Source organism: Mus caroli, chromosome 15 (assembly GCF_900094665.2).
Source record: "Mus caroli chromosome 15, CAROLI_EIJ_v1.1, whole genome shotgun sequence".
Lineage (NCBI taxonomy): Eukaryota > Metazoa > Chordata > Mammalia > Rodentia > Muridae > Mus > Mus caroli.
The window spans coordinates 87,207,731-87,226,910 of NC_034584.1; the positions used below are offsets into that span (position 1 = coordinate 87,207,731).

Genomic DNA, 19,180 nt, shown 5'->3' on the forward strand with positions numbered 1-19,180 from the left:
AAAACCGGAAAAAAAAAAAAAAAAAGAAGAAGAGAAACCTGAGAGGGGGAGTGGTATAACAGATGGAGGGGGACAAGGGATAACAGCTTGAGGACTAAGGCCGTCCTGGTAGAAGGAGAGGCAGTTGGTGTTTTGGAGCACAGAGTGCTTAGAATGGCCACATTGTTGATGTTAGGTGTTGAGTAGTCACAGTGTAAAGTCTGAGAATTAGAATCGAAGGGCAGAGGATGTAACGTAGTTAGTGCTTCCCTAACATTCCTGGTCTCCTGAACTGATCCCAAACACCTCAACAAAGAAAAGGGCAGGTGGTGGGTCAGGTACTAGGCATTATGTGTTTTATCGCAGCATTTAATAAGGTCTAGTGCTTTAATCGGAGACTGTAACTGTGTAACTGCAAGCTTTTCCATCAGGTCCAAGTTCCGGAATAGTGACTCAGAGTCTTGTTATGAATAAATAACTAGGCCATAAGATAAGTTTGTTCGCCAACTAGCTTGTAATTTTTCCTAACTCGTTTATACTAGTCTATGTCTGCCGTGTGGTTTGTCACCTCTCCCAAGCCCGACTGCCACTGAGCTCGAGTGTGGGATCTTCCCATGCTTGACTCTTTCCCATAGTTCCCCTCTCTCTGCTGGAGATCCCCCTGCCTAGTCTTCCTAGTCTACCCCTCTATCCATAGGCTTTTTATTGATTGACATGTGGTGCTTCCACACAGTGCACAAGAGATGACCCCCAGCAGGAGGCTTAAGCTAGAGCAGTAGGTAGGTAAATATCAAGAGCTTGGGAAAGGGGTTTCTGATGAGCACAGTGACCCAGCTGTGTGGACAGATGGCCATGGCCTTTCCACACTCTGGGGAAAAAAAAAAAAAAAACTTTCCATGGCCAAAGCAGTTTACACAAGGAAGGGTTTGCTTATAGTACCAGAAGTATCTAAGATCAAAAAATGACAGAGAAGTTGGCAAACATGGTGGCTGGAATAGCAAGCTGAGAGCTAAATCTTTAATTGTAAGGACAGAGCAGAGAGAAAAAAATGGTCCTAAAATGGCAGTCTTTTAAACTCTCAACACTTAGCCTTCCCAGAAAGCGCCACCAGCTAGAGGTAAGCGTTTAAATGCCTGCAGCTGAGGACGCCAAATTCAAACTGCCACACCTGATTTAACTATACTGGTGATTTCAGTTAAGGACAAAGTCACAGGTGCCTCTTCCTGCTGTGTTGATTTCTGTTCAGGAAAAAGAAATTTCTTTTTCAGCCTCTGGAGAGTTGAACAGTGCTTACAGTCATCTACCTTGTGAAAAGTAATTTTACACTCAGGCCTGATTTTAACGGACACATTGAAATTTGCAGAAAAGTGTTTAGCAGAAGAAATTGCAAATGCACCTATTGTTTCTAATGCTGGACTTAGTTAAAAGCCTACCCTGTATATACAGTTCTCGGGCTGGAGAGCTGGCTCTGTGGTAAGAGCAGGTACTGCTCTTCCAGAGGACTCAATACAGGTGACTGGAGGACTCAGGTCAGGCAGCTCACAGCCACCTGTATGTAACTCCAGCTCCAAGAGAGCCGATGGCCTCTGACCTCTGGCACTTAGTGAGGCACACACATACACATAGAAGAAAGTTCTAGAACCCTTGCTTATGAACCAGAGGTCTTTTTTAAATTTTTTATTAGATATTTTCTTCATTTGCATTTCAAATGCTATCCCAAAAGTCCCTTATACCCTCCCCACTCACTCCCACTTCTTGGCCCTGGCGTTCCTCTGTACTGGGGTATATAAAGTTTGCAAGACCAAGGGGCCTCTCTTCCCAATGATGGCCGACTAGGCCATCTTCGAAACAGAGGTCTTCTAACATTAATTTAAAGGCATATTGCATGTTTGTTTATAAACAGCGTTGGTAAGAGCGTCAAGCTGTCAGCAGCCTGAATGTCTAACAGGAGAATGTGTGAACTGTTCATATAATACACTAGTGGAATAAGAGGCCTGCCTACTGCCAGACCCAGCAACTTGGCTGAACTTGGCAAACAAATCACTGAAGGCCAGAAGCTGGGTTCAGTAGTGTGTCTCCAAGAGTTCCTGTACATAAACACTTTAATCAAGCGAAAGTAGCCAGGACAGTTGTTATTACAGAAGAAACACTTGGAGGGACCCCAAGGATGTCCAGTGACTTGATCTGGGGGATAACTCCTTTGTCCGCCTGGGGAAAGCTCATCCAGAAGTGCTTTTGTAACTTATGCTCTGCTTTCTTATCAGCCCCTGTCTTAGTTAGGGAGTCATTGCTGGGAAGAGACACCATGACCGAGGCAACTCTTCTAAAAGGCAAACATTTAAATGGGGCTGACTTACAGTTTCTACCTGGTCTATGCCTGTAATCCAAAGGTTTGTTTTTTATTGCTGTCCCACATTTTCTGTATCCCTTTTATGTTTTTAATATCTTTTTCATTGTTTCTACTTATTTGATCTAGGGTCTCTATTTTATCTTCGAGACCTGATATTCTGTTCTGATGATTAAGATTGTAAGGCCCTTTGAGTTTTCTAGTTGATTTTTTATTTTTCAGTTCCATCTTCATTTTAGCTTGAGTCCTCTTCAGTGTTTCTATTTCTTTATTATTCCATTTTCCTGCCCTGGATTGTCTTTGCCATTTCTATCAGCCTTGTCTTGGGCAACACTCAGGTGTTTATTCTTCTTAAGCTCTTTCTCCTTCATCTCACTGAGCTGTTTGTGTCTTCTTGAAATTCTTTGTGTTCTTCCAGGTGGTTTATGGTTTATGACTGTTCTTCTAATTTCAGTGTACTGGGGTCCATAGGTAAACCTTTCTACAGAACTGGTCAGTTCTGGAGGGAAGATGTTGTCTTGATCTTTCATATTGTTAGTATTCTCTGAGATCTGGGCATATAGGCTTTCTTTGTCTCCATATAGAGTTTTAGGTCTATTATTGAAGGAGCAGGGCTATGGAGAAGAGGATGCTGTGGTGGCATGGGTCTGGAGATTGAGTGTCGCTTGGTTAGAATGTAGACAGGTGGCAGAGGGGACTGGAGTGGTATATAGGATGTTTCCTTTTCCACGTAGGAGTGTGGAGGTTGGTAGGTCTGGGTGGGAAGGTTAGATGTGATGTGGAAGTGTGTAGTTGTTTGGAGGTTGGCTAGGAGGAGGATGCTGGCCTATGTATCTTTGCAGTGATGGCAGGGAAGGCTAGTCTACGATGGTAAATTACACAAGAAGTGTAGAAGAGGTCAGGGTGCGCCTAGGGGATGGAGGACATGGGTCATCTGGGAATGAGTGACATAAAGTAGGTGTCCCAAAGGAGAGTGCACATAGCATGCTTAAATTTCTTGACTGACAGAATTTTGGGGCCTTAATATTCTTTTGTGATTCTTGCCAGAAAAAAAAAAAAAGCAAAAAACCTGTTTTGGCCAAATTCTATGATGACTTATATCTGGATGGTAGGGCCAACTTAGAATATTTTGATCTGTTGTCCAATGTCCCTCTGAATCACTGTGTTTTGTGTGTGTGTGTGTGTGTACACACTATAGCATATTTTATAATATATATCATAAATTAAGGGACTAGAGGCATGTCTAACCATGTTTATCTTGTGTTTGGCTCTTTATAAATTAAAAAAAAAAATCAAGTATTTAAAAGTAGGCAATCTTGCGCGTCTGACTTGACCAGCAAGAACGAAGCTGCAACAGGATCCTTCTGCATACGTTTATTGGGAGAGCTTGATTGTAGAGGCGAATAGACCCCGAGCCCAGAACTGGTGCTGCTTATATAGGCCTAGGAGAGGCATGTCTCACACCCGGATTGGTTATGCACTATACCTCATTTGCATGTTCCTCATCTGATTGGCTACTTTCAGTATCTCACAGAACCTCATTAACATACCTCATTTGCATGTCTCACATCTGATTGGTTATTCTCTTAGTACTTTGCAGAGCCTCATTATCATGCCCGGGCCAGGCAGTGTTTTGGTGAAAAACTTGACTGCATAAGTAAGCATTGGTCGTTTGCTCAAACTTATGCGTGGTGGCCAGCAGAAGCCTGCACCACTCTGCAACGGCACATGTGGCTTCCCACAAGGCAAGATAACAACTCCCAAAGTATGTGCCAAGAAAGCAGCAATTGTCTGCTTTGGTTAGTTGTATTTTACTTTTCTATTTGCCTCTCTTCCAGGTTATTCTAACTCATTTTAAAGCTTTCATGTGTATTAGTGTTTTGTCTGCATCTATGTTTGTGACCATGTGTGCATACCTGGTGCTTAAGATCAGAAGAGGGTGTTGGAGCCCCTGGGACAAGAGTTACATAGAGACGGTTGAGAACCACTGTGTGTGGGTACTAGGAACTGGTCGCAGGCTCTTTAGAATAAATAGCAGCCTGTGTTCTTGATCACTGGCTCCCTTTTGGAGGGTATTTTGAAGTAAATCCACTATTCATGTTTCAAATAAAGATAAACATTTGTTGTGTCTCAAACGATAAAGATGTTTAAGAAAGGACATTACATAATATTTTAACTTTAAACAAAACATTTTCTATAGGATGGCATAGTGGCTCAGTGGGTAAAAGTACTTGCGACCAAACCTGACTACCTGGGATCCATCTCTAGGAACCACATGGTGAATTTGAAGAACTGACTTGAAAATTCTCCTCTGACCTCTACAAACAAATTATGGCAAGCATGTGGGCCTCTTCCACCATATATTAAAAATATTAAAAATAAAAACCATCATGTTATTGTACATTCACATATATTTAATGATCCATTAGGAAATTGGTGGGTTTTGTTTTATGGATTAATGTAGGGCCTTATGAATGTTAACCCCTGCTTTATGACTGTATGCTACCCTAATCTCAAGAAATACTGTGAAATAAATATCCTAAGTGATTTCATTTGGATCCAGTTAATTATGAGATTTAATATTTGTGTGGAAAGTATAATACAGAATTGTGTATCAAATTATTCAACCATTTAGTTGATGCTTTTACTTTCTAAAATGAAAATTGTTTCATAGTAGAGTTTTAAAAATTGGAATATATGGAAAATGAAGATAATGGATTATTTTTTAAAATTGATTTATTTATTGTATGCATGCTAAGGCACCTGTAGTTCTAGCACTCAAGAGGCTAAGACAGGGCTTGTTGCTGTTCCAGGACACTCTTGGCTATAGCACGAGACCCATGCCTCAAAACCCAATACTGTGGTGGAGGCCATCCTGGACTGCATAGTGAGAACATGTCTCAACAAAACAAAAATCTGTCTGTGGATGTTCCTTAGCAAGATTAGGTCAGATTATGGCCCATTCTGTACATCTTACCCTAATAGTTCTATTTCATATTAGCTATTAACATAAGACAGACTTTGTTTTCTTTTCCACCCCTCAAATCCCACAAAATCCTTCTCAGTGACTAAAACATTATCTTATTTTTTATGTGTATGGGTATTTTGCATGCATGTAATAAATCTGTGCAGCATATGCATGCAGTGCCCAAGGGAGTCATGAGAGCTTCAGTCCCCCTGGAGCTAGAGTTCTCGACTGCTGCGAGTGACTATGTGCTGAAACTGACTGGACACTGTGAAAGAGCACTCAGTGCCTTTTACCACTAGGCTATCCCTGCAACCCCTGACACGTTTCTGAATATTTCAAATCATCTAGACTGTATAGCTTTAGAAACTAGTTCTAATTTTACAAATTAGAATGTAAAAAGCTAAAGATATCTCTCTAGAGCTTCTGGGAAAGACCAAAATGCTTCCTTTTGCTCTTTCTAGTTGGGTATCTGCCCATCCCTGTTTGCAGGGTTATGGGCACAAGCCCTGTTTGTGTGTACTAAATAGAATAAGCAAAGTAGACCGAAATTTCCTCATTGTCATTAGGGACAACACTGCTGTAACCTGGTTGTGTGCAGCCGTAGTTGTTAAAATGACTTGTTTTACTTACACGACATGATTTAGGTTTGTTTTATGTGTAATTTTATGTGTACAAGTGTTTGCTTGCATGTGTATGCACTATGTGGATACAGTACCCATCCATAGGGGCCAGAAGAGGATGTCATATTCCCTGGGCTTGATTTTACAGACAGCTGTGAGCCACCGTCTGAGTACTGGGAACCAAACGTAGATCCTTTGAGAAACCCGCAAGTGCTCCAGCCCCCCTTCTTAGGATCACCATCTTGTATTGTTGTGTGTTATTATACATGTTTGAATGTTTCTCATTGAAATATTTTATTTCCATTTATCTATATGAAGATGTTGCTATTAGCTATGGCCACATTTTTCATTCGTGTGTTTTTGTTGGTTTGCATTTACTCTGTTGAATTATGGTTAAGAACTCCTGTGCTTATAAGAAACTTTTCCAAAACCAAATAGAGAAATTAGTGATGTCTCTATATTTCTTTTTGTCTGTTTTAGGATGGCTACCATAGAGTAGTTAATGTTGTGCCAAAGAGACCACCTCTGCTAGACAAGAGACCACCTCTGCTAGACAAGAGACCGCCTCTGCTAGCCAGACCTGATGAAGGAGGCTACAGTAGATATTACAGTCATGTTGATTGCCGAGTATGTGACGAGGGCCGCAGTTTTTCTCATGATCGAAGAAGTGGCCCATCTCACAGTGGAGTATGTAAATTTCCCCCGTGTACTAATTGTTCTTTCTTTCAAGTATAAAATTCATGTAACTAAAGTCTATGTGCAGGTCTCTGAAGTGGAGTCATGGTGCTTGTGATAGGGTGAAACTCGGAGAGCCTGATGCTTGTGTTCTGCTTCCCTCCCCCACCCCAACTCCCTTTTACACTAGGGTCTCACTGTATAGGTCTGGCCTGCCTGGTGCTTGCTGTCCTCCTGTCTCAGCCTCCTGGGTGCTGGAGTGGCTAGGTTTTCAGAGCTTGGCTACCCTTCCTGTTAGATGCTGTTGGCTGCCGGCTACAGCTCCAGAGGGTACTCGTAGTCAAGGGTCTTCTGGGCAGTGAAGAAGAATCCCAGATAGCTCGGAGTGACATTAACACTTCCCGTGTGATTGGCTTTGTGCGGTGCTGGGTAGCCAGGCCGAGGCCTCCCTTGCACTGGGTAAGCACTCTACTGAGCTAGCTGTCTACCTAGCCTATGCTTCATTCACTTTTTAACTTAAACTTGCAGGGATTTGCAGACTCACACCTGATAGTCAGTGATGAGCCGGTGTCAACACTTGTCACGTTGTGCTTATAATTTCTGTATTCTAGCATGAAAACCACATCTGGAGATGGGCTTAAGCTGACAGTCTCACTTTTCGTTCACATTCTTAAGGTCTGTCTGCTTTTAAGAGCTTTACTAAGGCAGTAAAGCCAGGTTTCAGATAATAAACACTTAAAATGTTAGCTACTTAGATTTAATGTGGTTTTGATAATCTAGAAGGTATTTAAAGTTTTCATAGTTTGTTTTATTGACAGGTTGGAGGCAATTATGTCCTAGCTTGCAAATTACAATATTCTTGTACACAGTTCATCTTTTTCTTTCTTCTCCTTCTCTCTGATCTATGACCTGGTAACCAGTAGCATGGTCAGTCACTGTATGTTTGACCTCAGTTGGCCTCAGTTGGAGAGGTGGAGGTGATTCCTCAGGTTAGTTTCTGTGCACCTCAGGTCTCGTGGTGGCTCACGCTGTGGCTCTGACGGTTCTAAAGTGGAGAGAGATAGGCCTTGGTAGTGGTTTCTGGTGACTGTGGAGGAAGTTTGCAGTGCCACAGCATCCTTCCTTACCATAGTGCCTGCCATTGTGCTTATTCATAGTGCCATGCTGTTCCTTTAGGGAGGGAGGGGCTAGATGCTGGGAAGGAAGCATTTCTGTACGAGGGATACTGGGTGTTACTGAGACCCATCCTGCAGGTAGTCTCCGGGAGAAAGGATTTAGTTGCAGCACGAGCATTTCTTGGCTGTTTCATGAGTACTCTTGTGTCCATATGAGGAGTTTGGTTTTCTCTGGCTGGTGTCTGACATGAGCATGAGCCTTGTCTGAAAGCCGACAGTGAGGGTTCAGGAGCAGCACAGGTGCTCCATTCATCCTCCCAAGTTGTCTGAGCTGGCTCCGTTCAGTGGTGAGAGCTCTTGCTCTGCACGTCAGGAAGCCTGTGGTTCAATCCTCAAGACCACAAAACAAAGCCATGTTAGCACAAAATCTTGTTCTTGTTCTTAGACTTTAGGTAACTTTTTTTCTCTTCACATAACCAACTGGCACACCTATGGTCCTTAGAACTTTTAGAACACTAATACATACTTACTGGATCCAGGGTTTTATTATTATTGCTATGGAGTTTTTTATTTTTCCCTGATTATATTTAAAATTGAAAAAGAAAATATGGACACATTTTATTTATAAAAGTGTTGGGTTTATAATGTTGAATGGGAAAATGAAAAATAATATTTTAGCAATATCAGTCTCTTACTGTAAATAATTTGCATGTTGTGTTATTTATTTTTTTATTTCTTAGTTTTCATTATTATTATTATTGTTATTATTATTTTGGTTTTTCCAGACAGGGTTTCTCTGTATAGCCCTGGCTGTCCTGGAACTCACTTTGTAGACCAGGCTGGCCTCAAACTCAGAAATCCTCCTTCCTCTGCCTCCTCAGTGCTGGGATTAAAGGAGTGCGCCACCACGCCCGTCTCTTTTTAGTTTTCTTGAGACAGTATCAATATAGCCCTTGCTGTCCTGGAACTTGCTATGTAGACCAGGCTGGTCTTGAACTCACAGAAATCTGCCTCTGCCTCTACCTCTGGAGTGCTGAGATTAACAGCATGTGCCACCATGCCAAGCTTATATGTTATCATATGCATGTTTTTCTTGCATGTGTATGTTCAGTTCCCATAGAGGCCAGAAGGTGGCGTCGGATCTCCTGGACCCGAGTTAGCAGCTGGGTGTGGGCCACCTCTGGGTGCTGAGAATCACACCTAGGCTCTCTGCAAGAATAGCAAGTGGTCTTTATCACGGAGCCATCTCTCCAGCTCCATATGGTTGGGGTTTTTTCCTTCTTAATAGTTACTTATTTTTTTCATATATATGTGTGCTTTATCTTTACATACACACATCAGATCCCATTACAGATGGTTGTGAGCCACCATGTGAAGCTGGGGACTTGAACTCTGGACCTCGGGAAGAACAATCAATATTCTTAACTGCTGAGCCATCTCTCTAGTGCCTGTAGTTTGTTTTTAATGTCTCTTTGTGCAGGAGTCTTTTTTTTTTTTTTTAAGATATTTTTTAATGTATGTGAGTATACTGTTGCTCTCTTCAGACACACCAGAAGAGATGGTTGTGAACCACCATGTGGTTGCTGGGAATTGAACTCAGAACCCCTGGAAGAGCAGTCAGTGCCCTTAACTGCTGAGCCATCTTTCCAGCCCCTTGTGTCTTAAAGGACAAAATGTGCTTCACTTGATCAATTTAAAATTTTTTTTCACATATAATATTAATATTGCTTATCAGAGATAATTCTTGCTAGATTGCTTCTAATTATGCCTTTATTGAGTGGTAAATGAGAAAAGGAAACAAGTGGAGAGAGCTCCAAGTTCTTCCTTGAACTTGAGCATGAACATTGGTGAGAGAGCTCGGGAAGGAAAAAGGCTGAGCAGGGTGCACTCAGACATCAGGATCTGCTGTCATGTCTGTCTGTGTGCCTGTGGCACTAAGTCTGGAGTCTCCTGAGGGCGTAATGCAGTTTTTACAGCACAGGTAAGTGGTGCCTCAGGTTCCTGGTCGTCTTTAGTAGACGGAATGGCTGACTTGCGTCTTTATTTCCTCTCTTTTAGAAGTTCAGGCATCCCGAGAGAAGTGATCTTACTCTCACTGTAATTTTACCTCAGAGGCTATTCAGAAGACACTGGCTGACCAGAGCCCACATTATTACTTTGTATTTTTCAGGATGAATCTGGCTACAGATGGCTAAGAGATGATCATTCCACAAGCCGGCAGCCTGACTACAGGTAAGTAGATACAAATAAGTCCTTTGATTCTCGACTCTGTCATCTGTGCTATGGAAATATAACATCAAATGCACAGCCGAACTGCTTCATTATGGTTTGAATTTGAAAGCAGCAAGCATTGTGCCCTTTTTGACTGTGATGTAGCTAGTAACTGATGTTCCTCATTGGTTGACATTTTATAATTGATAATATATTTCAAAATAAGTTTGAACTATGAGGTGTAGTTTTGCATAACTGGAAAGTAAATTTTTTATTTCTCCAGAAGTAGCCTTTGAAAGTACTCAGTTTGACGAGGTGTCTTCTATTATAAGGCATTTTCTCTGGTTGTCTATTTATGTATTCTGTTTTCTTCTTCCTATACAACTAGTGCCCAAGTAAAGTTGTTAATCCCACTATTGAGTTTTCCTGTGCTCAACTGTTACAGCACTCAGGCTGCTGCTGTTGGGCAGAAGTCTCAGTTGCTTGTTAAGCTGGTAGCTGACCTTGCTATTATTCACATAACTGGTTTTTTAGACAGGTACAGACTTTCAGGAAGTCTCCAGAGACTTCCACTGAGATTTCAGAAGACACCCTAGGAGGTCAGGCACTGTATGGCTAGGTCAGAGTGCTGGTGCCTGCCTGTCCCCAGAGGGTAAGGTTTGAAGCCATTGAGTGAAGCCCGAGCTGCTGCTGCTGATACTTCAGGAATTCGGAGACATGAGGAATGTGGACCGTTTGTTGAGGAAAGCTGTAGGCAACCCACAGGACAGGCTTGCATTGCTTTGGTTCTTTGTAGTCGGTGTTTTCCTTTTGGGATGGGTATTTTCCTGTTTACCACCGTATTGCTTAGCTATTTCCTCTGACTTAAAACTTCTTTCTCTGGGAGAAGGGAGTCTTATAAACTTCAGAAAACTACTGATACAAGAACAAAGAAACTCAGATGGTGGCAAGGTTCACAAAGCCATTCCCCTTAATATATATACAGTGAACAGTGGTTGGCCAAGGCCAAACTGTCCCGGCAGAATTGATTGTGAGTCCTGCAGGGAGTTCCAGTCCTCCCTGCTAAAGTGGGCGTTGGGGTAACACAGCTGTCTTGTACGGAACCTGAGTTTGCAGTAAGCCCTGATTTTGGTTTGCGTTGGTCATCAGTGTCTTCTTTGGGGAAAGGAAGGGAAAGTCACACACAGACATTCTATATTGGAAGTATGTGACTTAGTTTCAGAATTTTTCAGGGGCTCACGAGTTTGCTTTGGAACTCAGAAGAGATTTTCCTCTTAGACATTTGTTTAATGATAGAACTGTTATAACTATAAATAGTGGTAGATTCCTTTAATCAAGGAGGCAGGGGATGGCTAGTCTCTTAGTTTTGAGGCCAGCCTTATCCTCATACTGAGTTCTTCACCAGCCAGGGCTAGATAGTGAAACTCTGTCTCCAAAACAAACAAAAAACACACAAAAAATAAGACCACAGGGAAACTCTTAGAAATGAATTGAATACATTTCATATTCTGGGATGGATGTGAACCTTTTGGGGACTAGGATGCTATGGAGTGCCCCTCATAACTTAATATGTTGAATACATGGTTCCTAGTTGCTGGTGCTATTTAGGAAAATGCTAGAAACTATAAAATGGGGCTTCACTGGATGAAGTGAGTTACTAGGTGTGTCCCCAACTTAATACCTGAAATTGTGAGCCGGAGTGGATGATGCCTTCCTTAAGTTACTTTCTCTTATATATTTGTCACAGTAAGAGAAGCTGACTATCTCTTATGAATTGTAAAGGGAAAAGAACCCCAGTCTCCTAGAATATTGTTCTTAGGGGCAGGGGTCATAGGTGAGAGGGCCTGGTCACTCCATGGGATGGACAAGGGATTGTATGTCCTAGAAAGAAGACTGGAAAGCAGCAGACAAGAGGGAGACAATACACAAACAGCAGGGAAGTAGTGAGGGTACAGAAGAGGAGCCTGTACTAGAGAAGGAGCTGACAGGAGATACCACAATGTATCAGCCGCAGATGAGGGGTGCACAAACAACAGAGAGCTGTGTACACAGACAGCTCCCAATAGGGACCCTGGAAGTAGAAATTATGGGGTTAGGCTCTAAGTCAGACCCTTCATAGGCTCCAGGGTCCTCCTCTTTCCAGGCTCCCTCACCTTCATCCTCATTGGTCCCATTAGCCATAGCAACTTGTAATGGTTACAGAGTCCTGGGGGTGGGGGGGAGAGGGAGAAGGAGATAGTCGAAGTTTTCTTGACCTTCCATTACCATGGCAAGGTCTAAACCTGCCACAATTCTATAAATTCCAGAATTAGACACTAAAATCCATTTGATCCAAGCAAGTCAGTCGCTATTCTCAGTCAGCTGAGGGATCAGTGTGGGAAGGCCAGTTATCCGCTCCAAATCCTGGATATAATAGACAGAGATGACAGCTTGGCTGCACTTTGGGTAAGGAACCCATTATCAAGACCCAGAACCTTGCCTAACAAGAAGAAACAAACAGGTTCTCTTTCTTTTTCTTTTTCTTTTGGTTTTTCGAGACAGGGTTTCTCTGTGTAGCCCTGGCTGTCCTGGAACTCACTCTGTAGACCAGGCTGGCCTTGAACTCAGAAACCCGCCTGCCTCTGCCTCCCGGGTGCTGGGATTAAAGGCGTGCGTGCGCCACCACGCCCGGTTTTACTTTCTTTTTCTTGAATGAGTAGCTAATTGAGTAGTGCTGTGATCATCTCTGGGCCAGCTGTAAAGCTGCTCAGCACCAGTGGGTGTCTGAATCTTACAGTTTGGCAAACACAGCTGCAAGAACGCTCAGATTTATAGTAGATTCTGTCCCCAAAGAAGCAATAGAAATAATAGATACTGAGCAGTGGCTGAGTTTGTAGACATTCCGCATTAGTGACTGTACACAATGGATAGCCAACTGCATATGCAGAAGGCCACTGACTTGAACTTGTGTTTGCTGTTCTGAGTGGTGGTAGTGGGTTTGTCTACACTGGATTCCTGCTTGCCCTGCTTGTGCTAGCACTTACCTCAGCTCCTATAGCAAGAGTGATAAAGGGTAGGATTATGAAAAACAAGAACAGCAGCAAACTATTTAAAGATGCTATTGACTGGGCGGTAGTGGCGCACGCCTTTAATCCCAGCACTCGGGAGGCAGAGGCAGGTGGATTTCTGAGTTCAAGGCCAGCCTGGTCTACAGAGTGAGTTCCAGGACAGCCAGAGCTATACAGAGAAACCCTGTCTTGAAACCCCCCCCCCCCCCCAAAAAAAAAGCTATTAATAATTTTTGCCAAAAGTCTAGGAAAGTCTACTGGCCATTGGAATTCTAGAAAATTAGCAAATAATAAATCAACTGTCAGAAACATAAACAAGTAAAGATTTAAAATACTCCAGTACAAGGAAGGTATTGCCTGATAAAGGAAATGTCCTGGCTGACAGTGGAGTGTCACATGGCATTCTTGGCTGAGGAGCATGCCCATGCCATAAAGATGTCAGTTCTGCCAACATCAGGTTGTCCACTTATTATTTCTATAAAAACAAAATCAGTTTTTTTATCTATTTTAAATAATGGAAGTTGGTAAACTGGTTCTAAAGATAACATGAAAGAATAAAGAGTTAAGTGGGGGGGAAATAGCCTTGAAAAAGTGTGAATAGTATAAAAATACCATATGTGGGGGACAGCAGCACAGACAGCAATAGTGGAGTGGCTGAGTGAAGGGGAGGAAGAGGCCTAGTTGGGGGAAGTTTGAGTTGTAGCAATGGTGTATTCTGTGCCTACAAAGCAGAAAGAAGAAACTTGAGTAAACACTGCTGGGACAAGGATTTAGAAAGAAGGAATGCTGAGCTTCAGTATATCCCAGCAGTGTCTCTGATTAAGACCTAGAGAGTAAGAAGACATAAAATTCGCTTTTGTGTTAGATTGGCTCATGGTTTATTATAGGGATTTATAAACAGGTCTTGGATTTTCTTTTTTTCTCTTTTTCTTTTTTCCAGACTGTCTGTATAGTCCTGGTTGTCCTGGGATTCTGTGGACAGACCTGCCTCACTGCTTCTCTCCCTCTCTCCCTCTCTGCCTTTCTCTCTGCCTCTCTGCCTCTGTGCCTCTGTGCCTCTGCCTCCCACATGCTGAAGGTGTGTGCCACCAACACCCAGCTCTGTTCATTTTTATTAACAGCTCCTGTTTTAATTTTTACTGTCCTTTCTACCCTTGTGTGTGTACGGACTTTCACATAATGAAATAAAATCAGGTATGAGTTGAATGTGAGCCTGTAATCCCAGAGCGTAGGAGGTGCAACAAGGATGGAGAATTCAAGGCTGTCTTCACCTTAGACCCTATCCTTTTCAAAAATGACTTTTAATTTTTAATTTTGTGTGTGTGTGTCTGTCTGTCTGTCTGTTTGTCTGTCTGTCTGTCTGTCTGTCTGTCTGTGTATGTATGTATTTGTTCATGCCTGCACACTGCTCATAGAAGCTAGAAGAGGATATCACATCCTCCTGAAGTTTGAATTGCAGAACGTTGTGAGCTGCTTCCCAGCCTCCTGACATGGGTGCTCAGAACTGAACTTGGGTTTTTACTTAGCATAGAGTTAACCACTGAACCCTCTCTCCAGCTAATCCCCTGTTTTGAAAGAACAATGAGATGGATAAGCGAATGGGGAAATGGCAGAAGTGGCTCGGCAGTCAGAGCACATTCTGCTTTTGCAGAGGCCAGGGTGAACTTACGCACCACCATGGCAACTAGGCTGTCTTTCCTCACAGTCCCAGGAGCTGGCCTTGGGCTTGGCTTCGGAGGCTTCAGGCACCACACAGTGCACGCACAGGGATACAACACTCATATAAAATTCAAGAGTATTTTTAAAAAGAAGCTAATTTATAAGTCACACATGAATTTCTAATCCCTATGGCCACATTAACATATTGATGTACATTCTGTATTTTTTTGTCCACATTCATAAATACTTAGAATTTTAAATTTGTGTGGTAGATTCATGTTATATATATACCATGACCTACATTTTCAAAAAATAGTTGTTTGTGAAAGACCCTTCAAGATTTTTATGTTTCATTGAGTTTGTTTGGTAGTGCTCAAATAATAGTCCACAGTGTGCCTACAATGCCACATTATCCAGACACGAGTTTTACAGTGTCGCAGCAGTTGCAGCAGATCTCAGTATGTAGTATCTTTTTGAAACATGACTTTGATTTCCCCAGTAAGTTGTCAAATGAAGAGTCTGAACTACAGGGAACAAGTCTTTTAGATTTCACAGATGTTAGTATGCAAGAGCTGAAGGGTATTTTCTTTTTTTTTTTTTTTTAAAAATTATTTAATCCATGGCCAACATTTTTTTAAAACTGAGACACATGGTGCTTCACTGGAAAAAAAAATCTAGTCCCTCGGCCCAAATACCAAAACGCATCCACAGCTGGCTAGAAGAGTCCCTCAGTCTGGGCCCGTGCTAACCTGTGGGCCACTGAGCATCTATCCTCAAAACCCAGAGCAATGACAACTGGGAAACGCTCGCCCAGGGAGCCCAAACGCTTCCCAAACTCCCAAATCTCCAGGAGCAATTATCTCCTCCGTCACTCGGGCCCATTAGAGGTTAATCTGCCTTTATTGAAGGCCAGCCTATACTAGGTTTGTTGGACTAGCCATATCCACCGCCCTGCTCAAGCCTCAGACAATCATCTCCAGCTGCCGGGCATACTCGATGACTTGTTTGGCCAGTTCAGTAGAGGGGATGGTGCTGTCTTCTGGCTTCTGCTGCTGGCTGGCAAAGCTGTAGTAGTTGTTAGGGCCCAGCACCCAACCTCGCTTCTTGGCATAGTCTGTCATCTTTTTGGGTGTGCTGAAGAAGAGGATCCGGGTAGCCTCAGCAAAAAGGATTTTCTCATAGGCCTTCTCAATGCATCCTGCGATTTCATCCCTGATGGTATCCAGCAGGATGTCAATGAAGAAGGTGTAGCTTTCCGCAGGGATGTTCCCCTTAGCCAGGAATACCTTGTTGTAGCTACCCTCCATGAGGTATTGCTCGAGGGACACAGGGTATTTGATGTAGACATTGGTCTGGATGTCCTTGGCAGGTAATCGTTCTAATTCTGTGTGGAACTCAGCCACTCGGTTCTGAGATAGCAGGAAGAGGAGATTGAGGCCCAGGAGCTGGTGCATATAGGCTGACTCGGGAAGCTGTTCTTTGTAATCAAAGTAGTAGCATTTGAGTTGGGCCATGTAGCGCTCGAAGGAGGGAATGTCTTTGCACAGGATGCTCCACTGGGCCCCGATCTCCAGAATGTCACGGGCCAGAATGAGTTGCTGTTTAGTCAGTTTGGTCCCCGTGGTTGGCAGGAAATTGAGCTCCAGCAGAACCAACTTCAGGCGGCCCAGTTCTTCTCCACATTTACTAAGGTTCGGGCTCTTCCGGTTCCACTCGTCCTTGAGTTGCTCGTACATGCCGGCCGCTGCCTGCAGGATCCCGCCCGAGGTGGCTGCGGGTCCGGAGCTTGAGACGGTGGTCGACCCGTTCACCGTAGCCGCTGTGGCCGCCATCTTCCGTGATGCGGCAAGCCGCCGACCCGACTTCTTTCTTTTTTTAAAAAAAGATTTATTTCATTTATATGAGTACACTGTAGCTGTCTTCAGACACACCAGAAAAGGGCATCAGATCTCATTACAGATGGTTGTGAGCCACCATGTGGTTGCTGGGATTTGAACTCAGGACCTCTGGAAGAGCAGTCAGTGCTCTTAACCGCTGAGTCATCTCTCCAGCCCTGAAGAGTATTTTCATTTAAAAAACAAAAACAATTAACTCTTAACTTGGATGATGTTCTTTTTCTTTTCCTCCTCCTTAATGTAAATATGTTTGCAATTTCCTTTATGTAACTGTTATAACCATATCCCATAATTCTGGTGCCTTTTAGTCTGGTCCTATCTTCATATATTCTGATTATTTTCTGATCACGCATATTGGACGATTGATTGATGATTGTACATGTTGATTGGTTCGCTGTTTTATTGTATTGATTTTTGTTACTTGTTGAAGCTAAATTTGCAGACACTAGTAATGTGAGTTAATTTTCCCTTGGGAATCAGCAGTGGCCTTTGAGGCTATGCTTTGAGTCTGTGCAACTGCCAGTCTTTTCTCAGGCTTTCCTAAACCTTCATGACATCAGTTGTTCTTGCCTGAATGACTTGCTGAAGTGGTTACAGACATTTTTTCCTTCCTTCATATTCATGTTTTGAAGCTTATGTTACTTTAATTTCATTTATTTTTTGTTTGTATTGCTTTGTTTTTGAATTAGTCCATGTAGCTCAGGATGGTCTTCAGCTTACTCTATAATGGAGGGTGGCTTTTAATTTCTGATTTATTTTTATTATTTGCTGCCTGTATTTCTCTAGTGCAGGGATTATAGGTATGTACACCTAATTTATGCTGTCCTCGGGATAGAATCCAGAATAGTGTGCTAGACAAGTGTCCTACTGGCTGAGGTACATCCCAAGCCCTACGGGATGAAACTGTAATCCCTAGCATGATGCTTTTAAGTCATGCTTTTGGGAGGTAGGTGCTTTTCATGCATAGTGCTTGAGTTCTTGTAAATGCGATTGGGATCTATATTAAGAATTAGTGAGACTTAATTCTCTCTTCTCCATATGAGGATATAACAAGGAAACAATTAACTACAAACCAAGGTGAAGGGCTTTGCTATACATGAGCTCTGCTGGTTCCTTGATCTTAGACTTTGTAGTCTCCAGAGCTCTGAGGGCCAGACATATGCTAGGTATGCATATATACAAAGGTGCCTGTTCTTTTACAACTCCGTTTGTTTTATATTTACTTACATTGAGGACCATAAATTTGTGGCACTGTAATTTCTGTCAGTGAGGGCCCTGGCTTTGAGTTGTCAGCAGAGACTATCCCCTTTAAGTCTCTTGTTTTGAGACGGCTTACTAAGGTGCTCAGGAGCCTGAGCACTGATGCATTATTTGGGTAGTTCTTAGGGTAGTATTTGCAGTTACTAATCTTCAGAGTCCCTCCGGGACTGATGTTCACGTGACATACATTTAGAATGGACACCAGTGGGAACTGATGGTGCCATGCTAACACTCTTACTGATTGCTGCTGTGAAACCAAGTCCTTGAGTTTGATCCAGAAATCCCATGTCTTCTACAAATATCTGTGGAGTATTATATCATTTATGAGCTGATTAGGGCACAACTCCATCTCAGACCTAGCCTGAGTATCAATATCTGCTTTATTTGTTCACATTCTTCATGCAGTTCATCTTGACCCTGCAAATCTTACTCTCTAGATGGAAGCAGAGGGAGACTGGGTTGGTGTGGGCTTTCCTCACCACCCCAAGCGACATATTCCTCCAACAAGGCCACACCTCTCAATCCTTCCTAAATAGTTCACCAACAAGGGACCAAGCATTCAAATCCACGAGCCTATGGGGTCATTCTCATTTAATCCATCAGTTACATGTTCTCCAACATCTTAGGCACATAGACCATGTTTCCTGGCCCTTCTCTGCAGTTAGGTGTGTGATCTCATGACTGGTTCAGCTCTAATGGAATGTGAGTCGGAGTTCTGCCCTATGTGTGTAGTTTCTTCTTTTCCTCCTCCTCCCCCATTGCTCCCTTTATTCCTTCCCTCTCTATTTCTACATCCCCACTCCCAGCACTCTTTGTGTAGCCCAGGTTAGCATAGAATTCCACTTCCTTCTGTTCCAGAATGCTGGATTCTGTTCCACCGTTGCCCAGCTTTTGGCATTAAACACATAGCCTTCATCTGTGATCTTCATGGATCCTTGAGCACCTTGGTGGGTCTTTAACCTTCTGGCACATTTGTCCAAAAGTCTTACAGATCTAAATAACCCTGTGTTGATTTGTCTTAAAGTCTTACAGATCTAAATAACCCTGTGTCGATTCTGTTGTTTTTCACTTACCTTTCCCAAACGAAGAGAAGACTCTGGATAGTATTTGAGAGGGTCAGCTTACTGCTTTTTAGATATTCTTTTGATATTTTAATTACGATTGTTTAGGCATATCCTTCTCTCTTTCTTATTCTCCCTCTTTCTCCTCCTTCCCCCTCCCCTGCTTCTAATACAGTTTCTCTGTGTAGCCCTGGCTGTCTTAGAACTTAACTTTAGAGACCATCTTGCTTCAAACTCAACAGAGATCCTCCTCCCCCTCCATCGGAGTGCTGGGATTAAGTGTTCGCCACAACACTCTTAATATATTTTTCTTTCTTTTTCTTTTTTTTTTTTTTTTTTTTTT

At 42.7% G+C, this 19,180-nt stretch overlaps 2 protein-coding genes across 10 annotated transcripts in view; one reads left to right on the plus strand and one right to left on the minus strand.

Moving 5' to 3' along the window:
- The window catches only part of Pphln1 (periphilin 1), a 92,500-nt gene that overhangs the window by 16,094 nt on the left and 57,226 nt on the right, over positions 1 to 19,180 (plus strand). For 5 of the 9 annotated variants that reach the window (XM_021182847.2, XM_021182846.2, XM_029469709.1 and 2 more), the window contains one exon: positions 9,875 to 9,936. In XM_021182847.2, the coding sequence (XP_021038506.1) occupies positions 9,875 to 9,936 (62 nt within the window). Of the gene's footprint in view, positions 1 to 6,394; positions 6,602 to 9,874; positions 9,937 to 19,180 lie in introns of all 9 variants that reach the window. The other 4 variants (XM_021182843.2, XM_029469707.1, XM_029469708.1 and 1 more) reach the window with 1 other exon arrangement.
- On the minus strand, positions 15,506 to 16,483 carry LOC110310149 (26S proteasome non-ATPase regulatory subunit 8). The gene has a single exon (XM_021182848.1). The coding sequence runs from the start codon at positions 16,451 to 16,453 to the stop codon at positions 15,584 to 15,586; it is 870 nt and encodes a 289-aa protein (XP_021038507.1). The 5' UTR covers positions 16,454 to 16,483; the 3' UTR covers positions 15,506 to 15,583.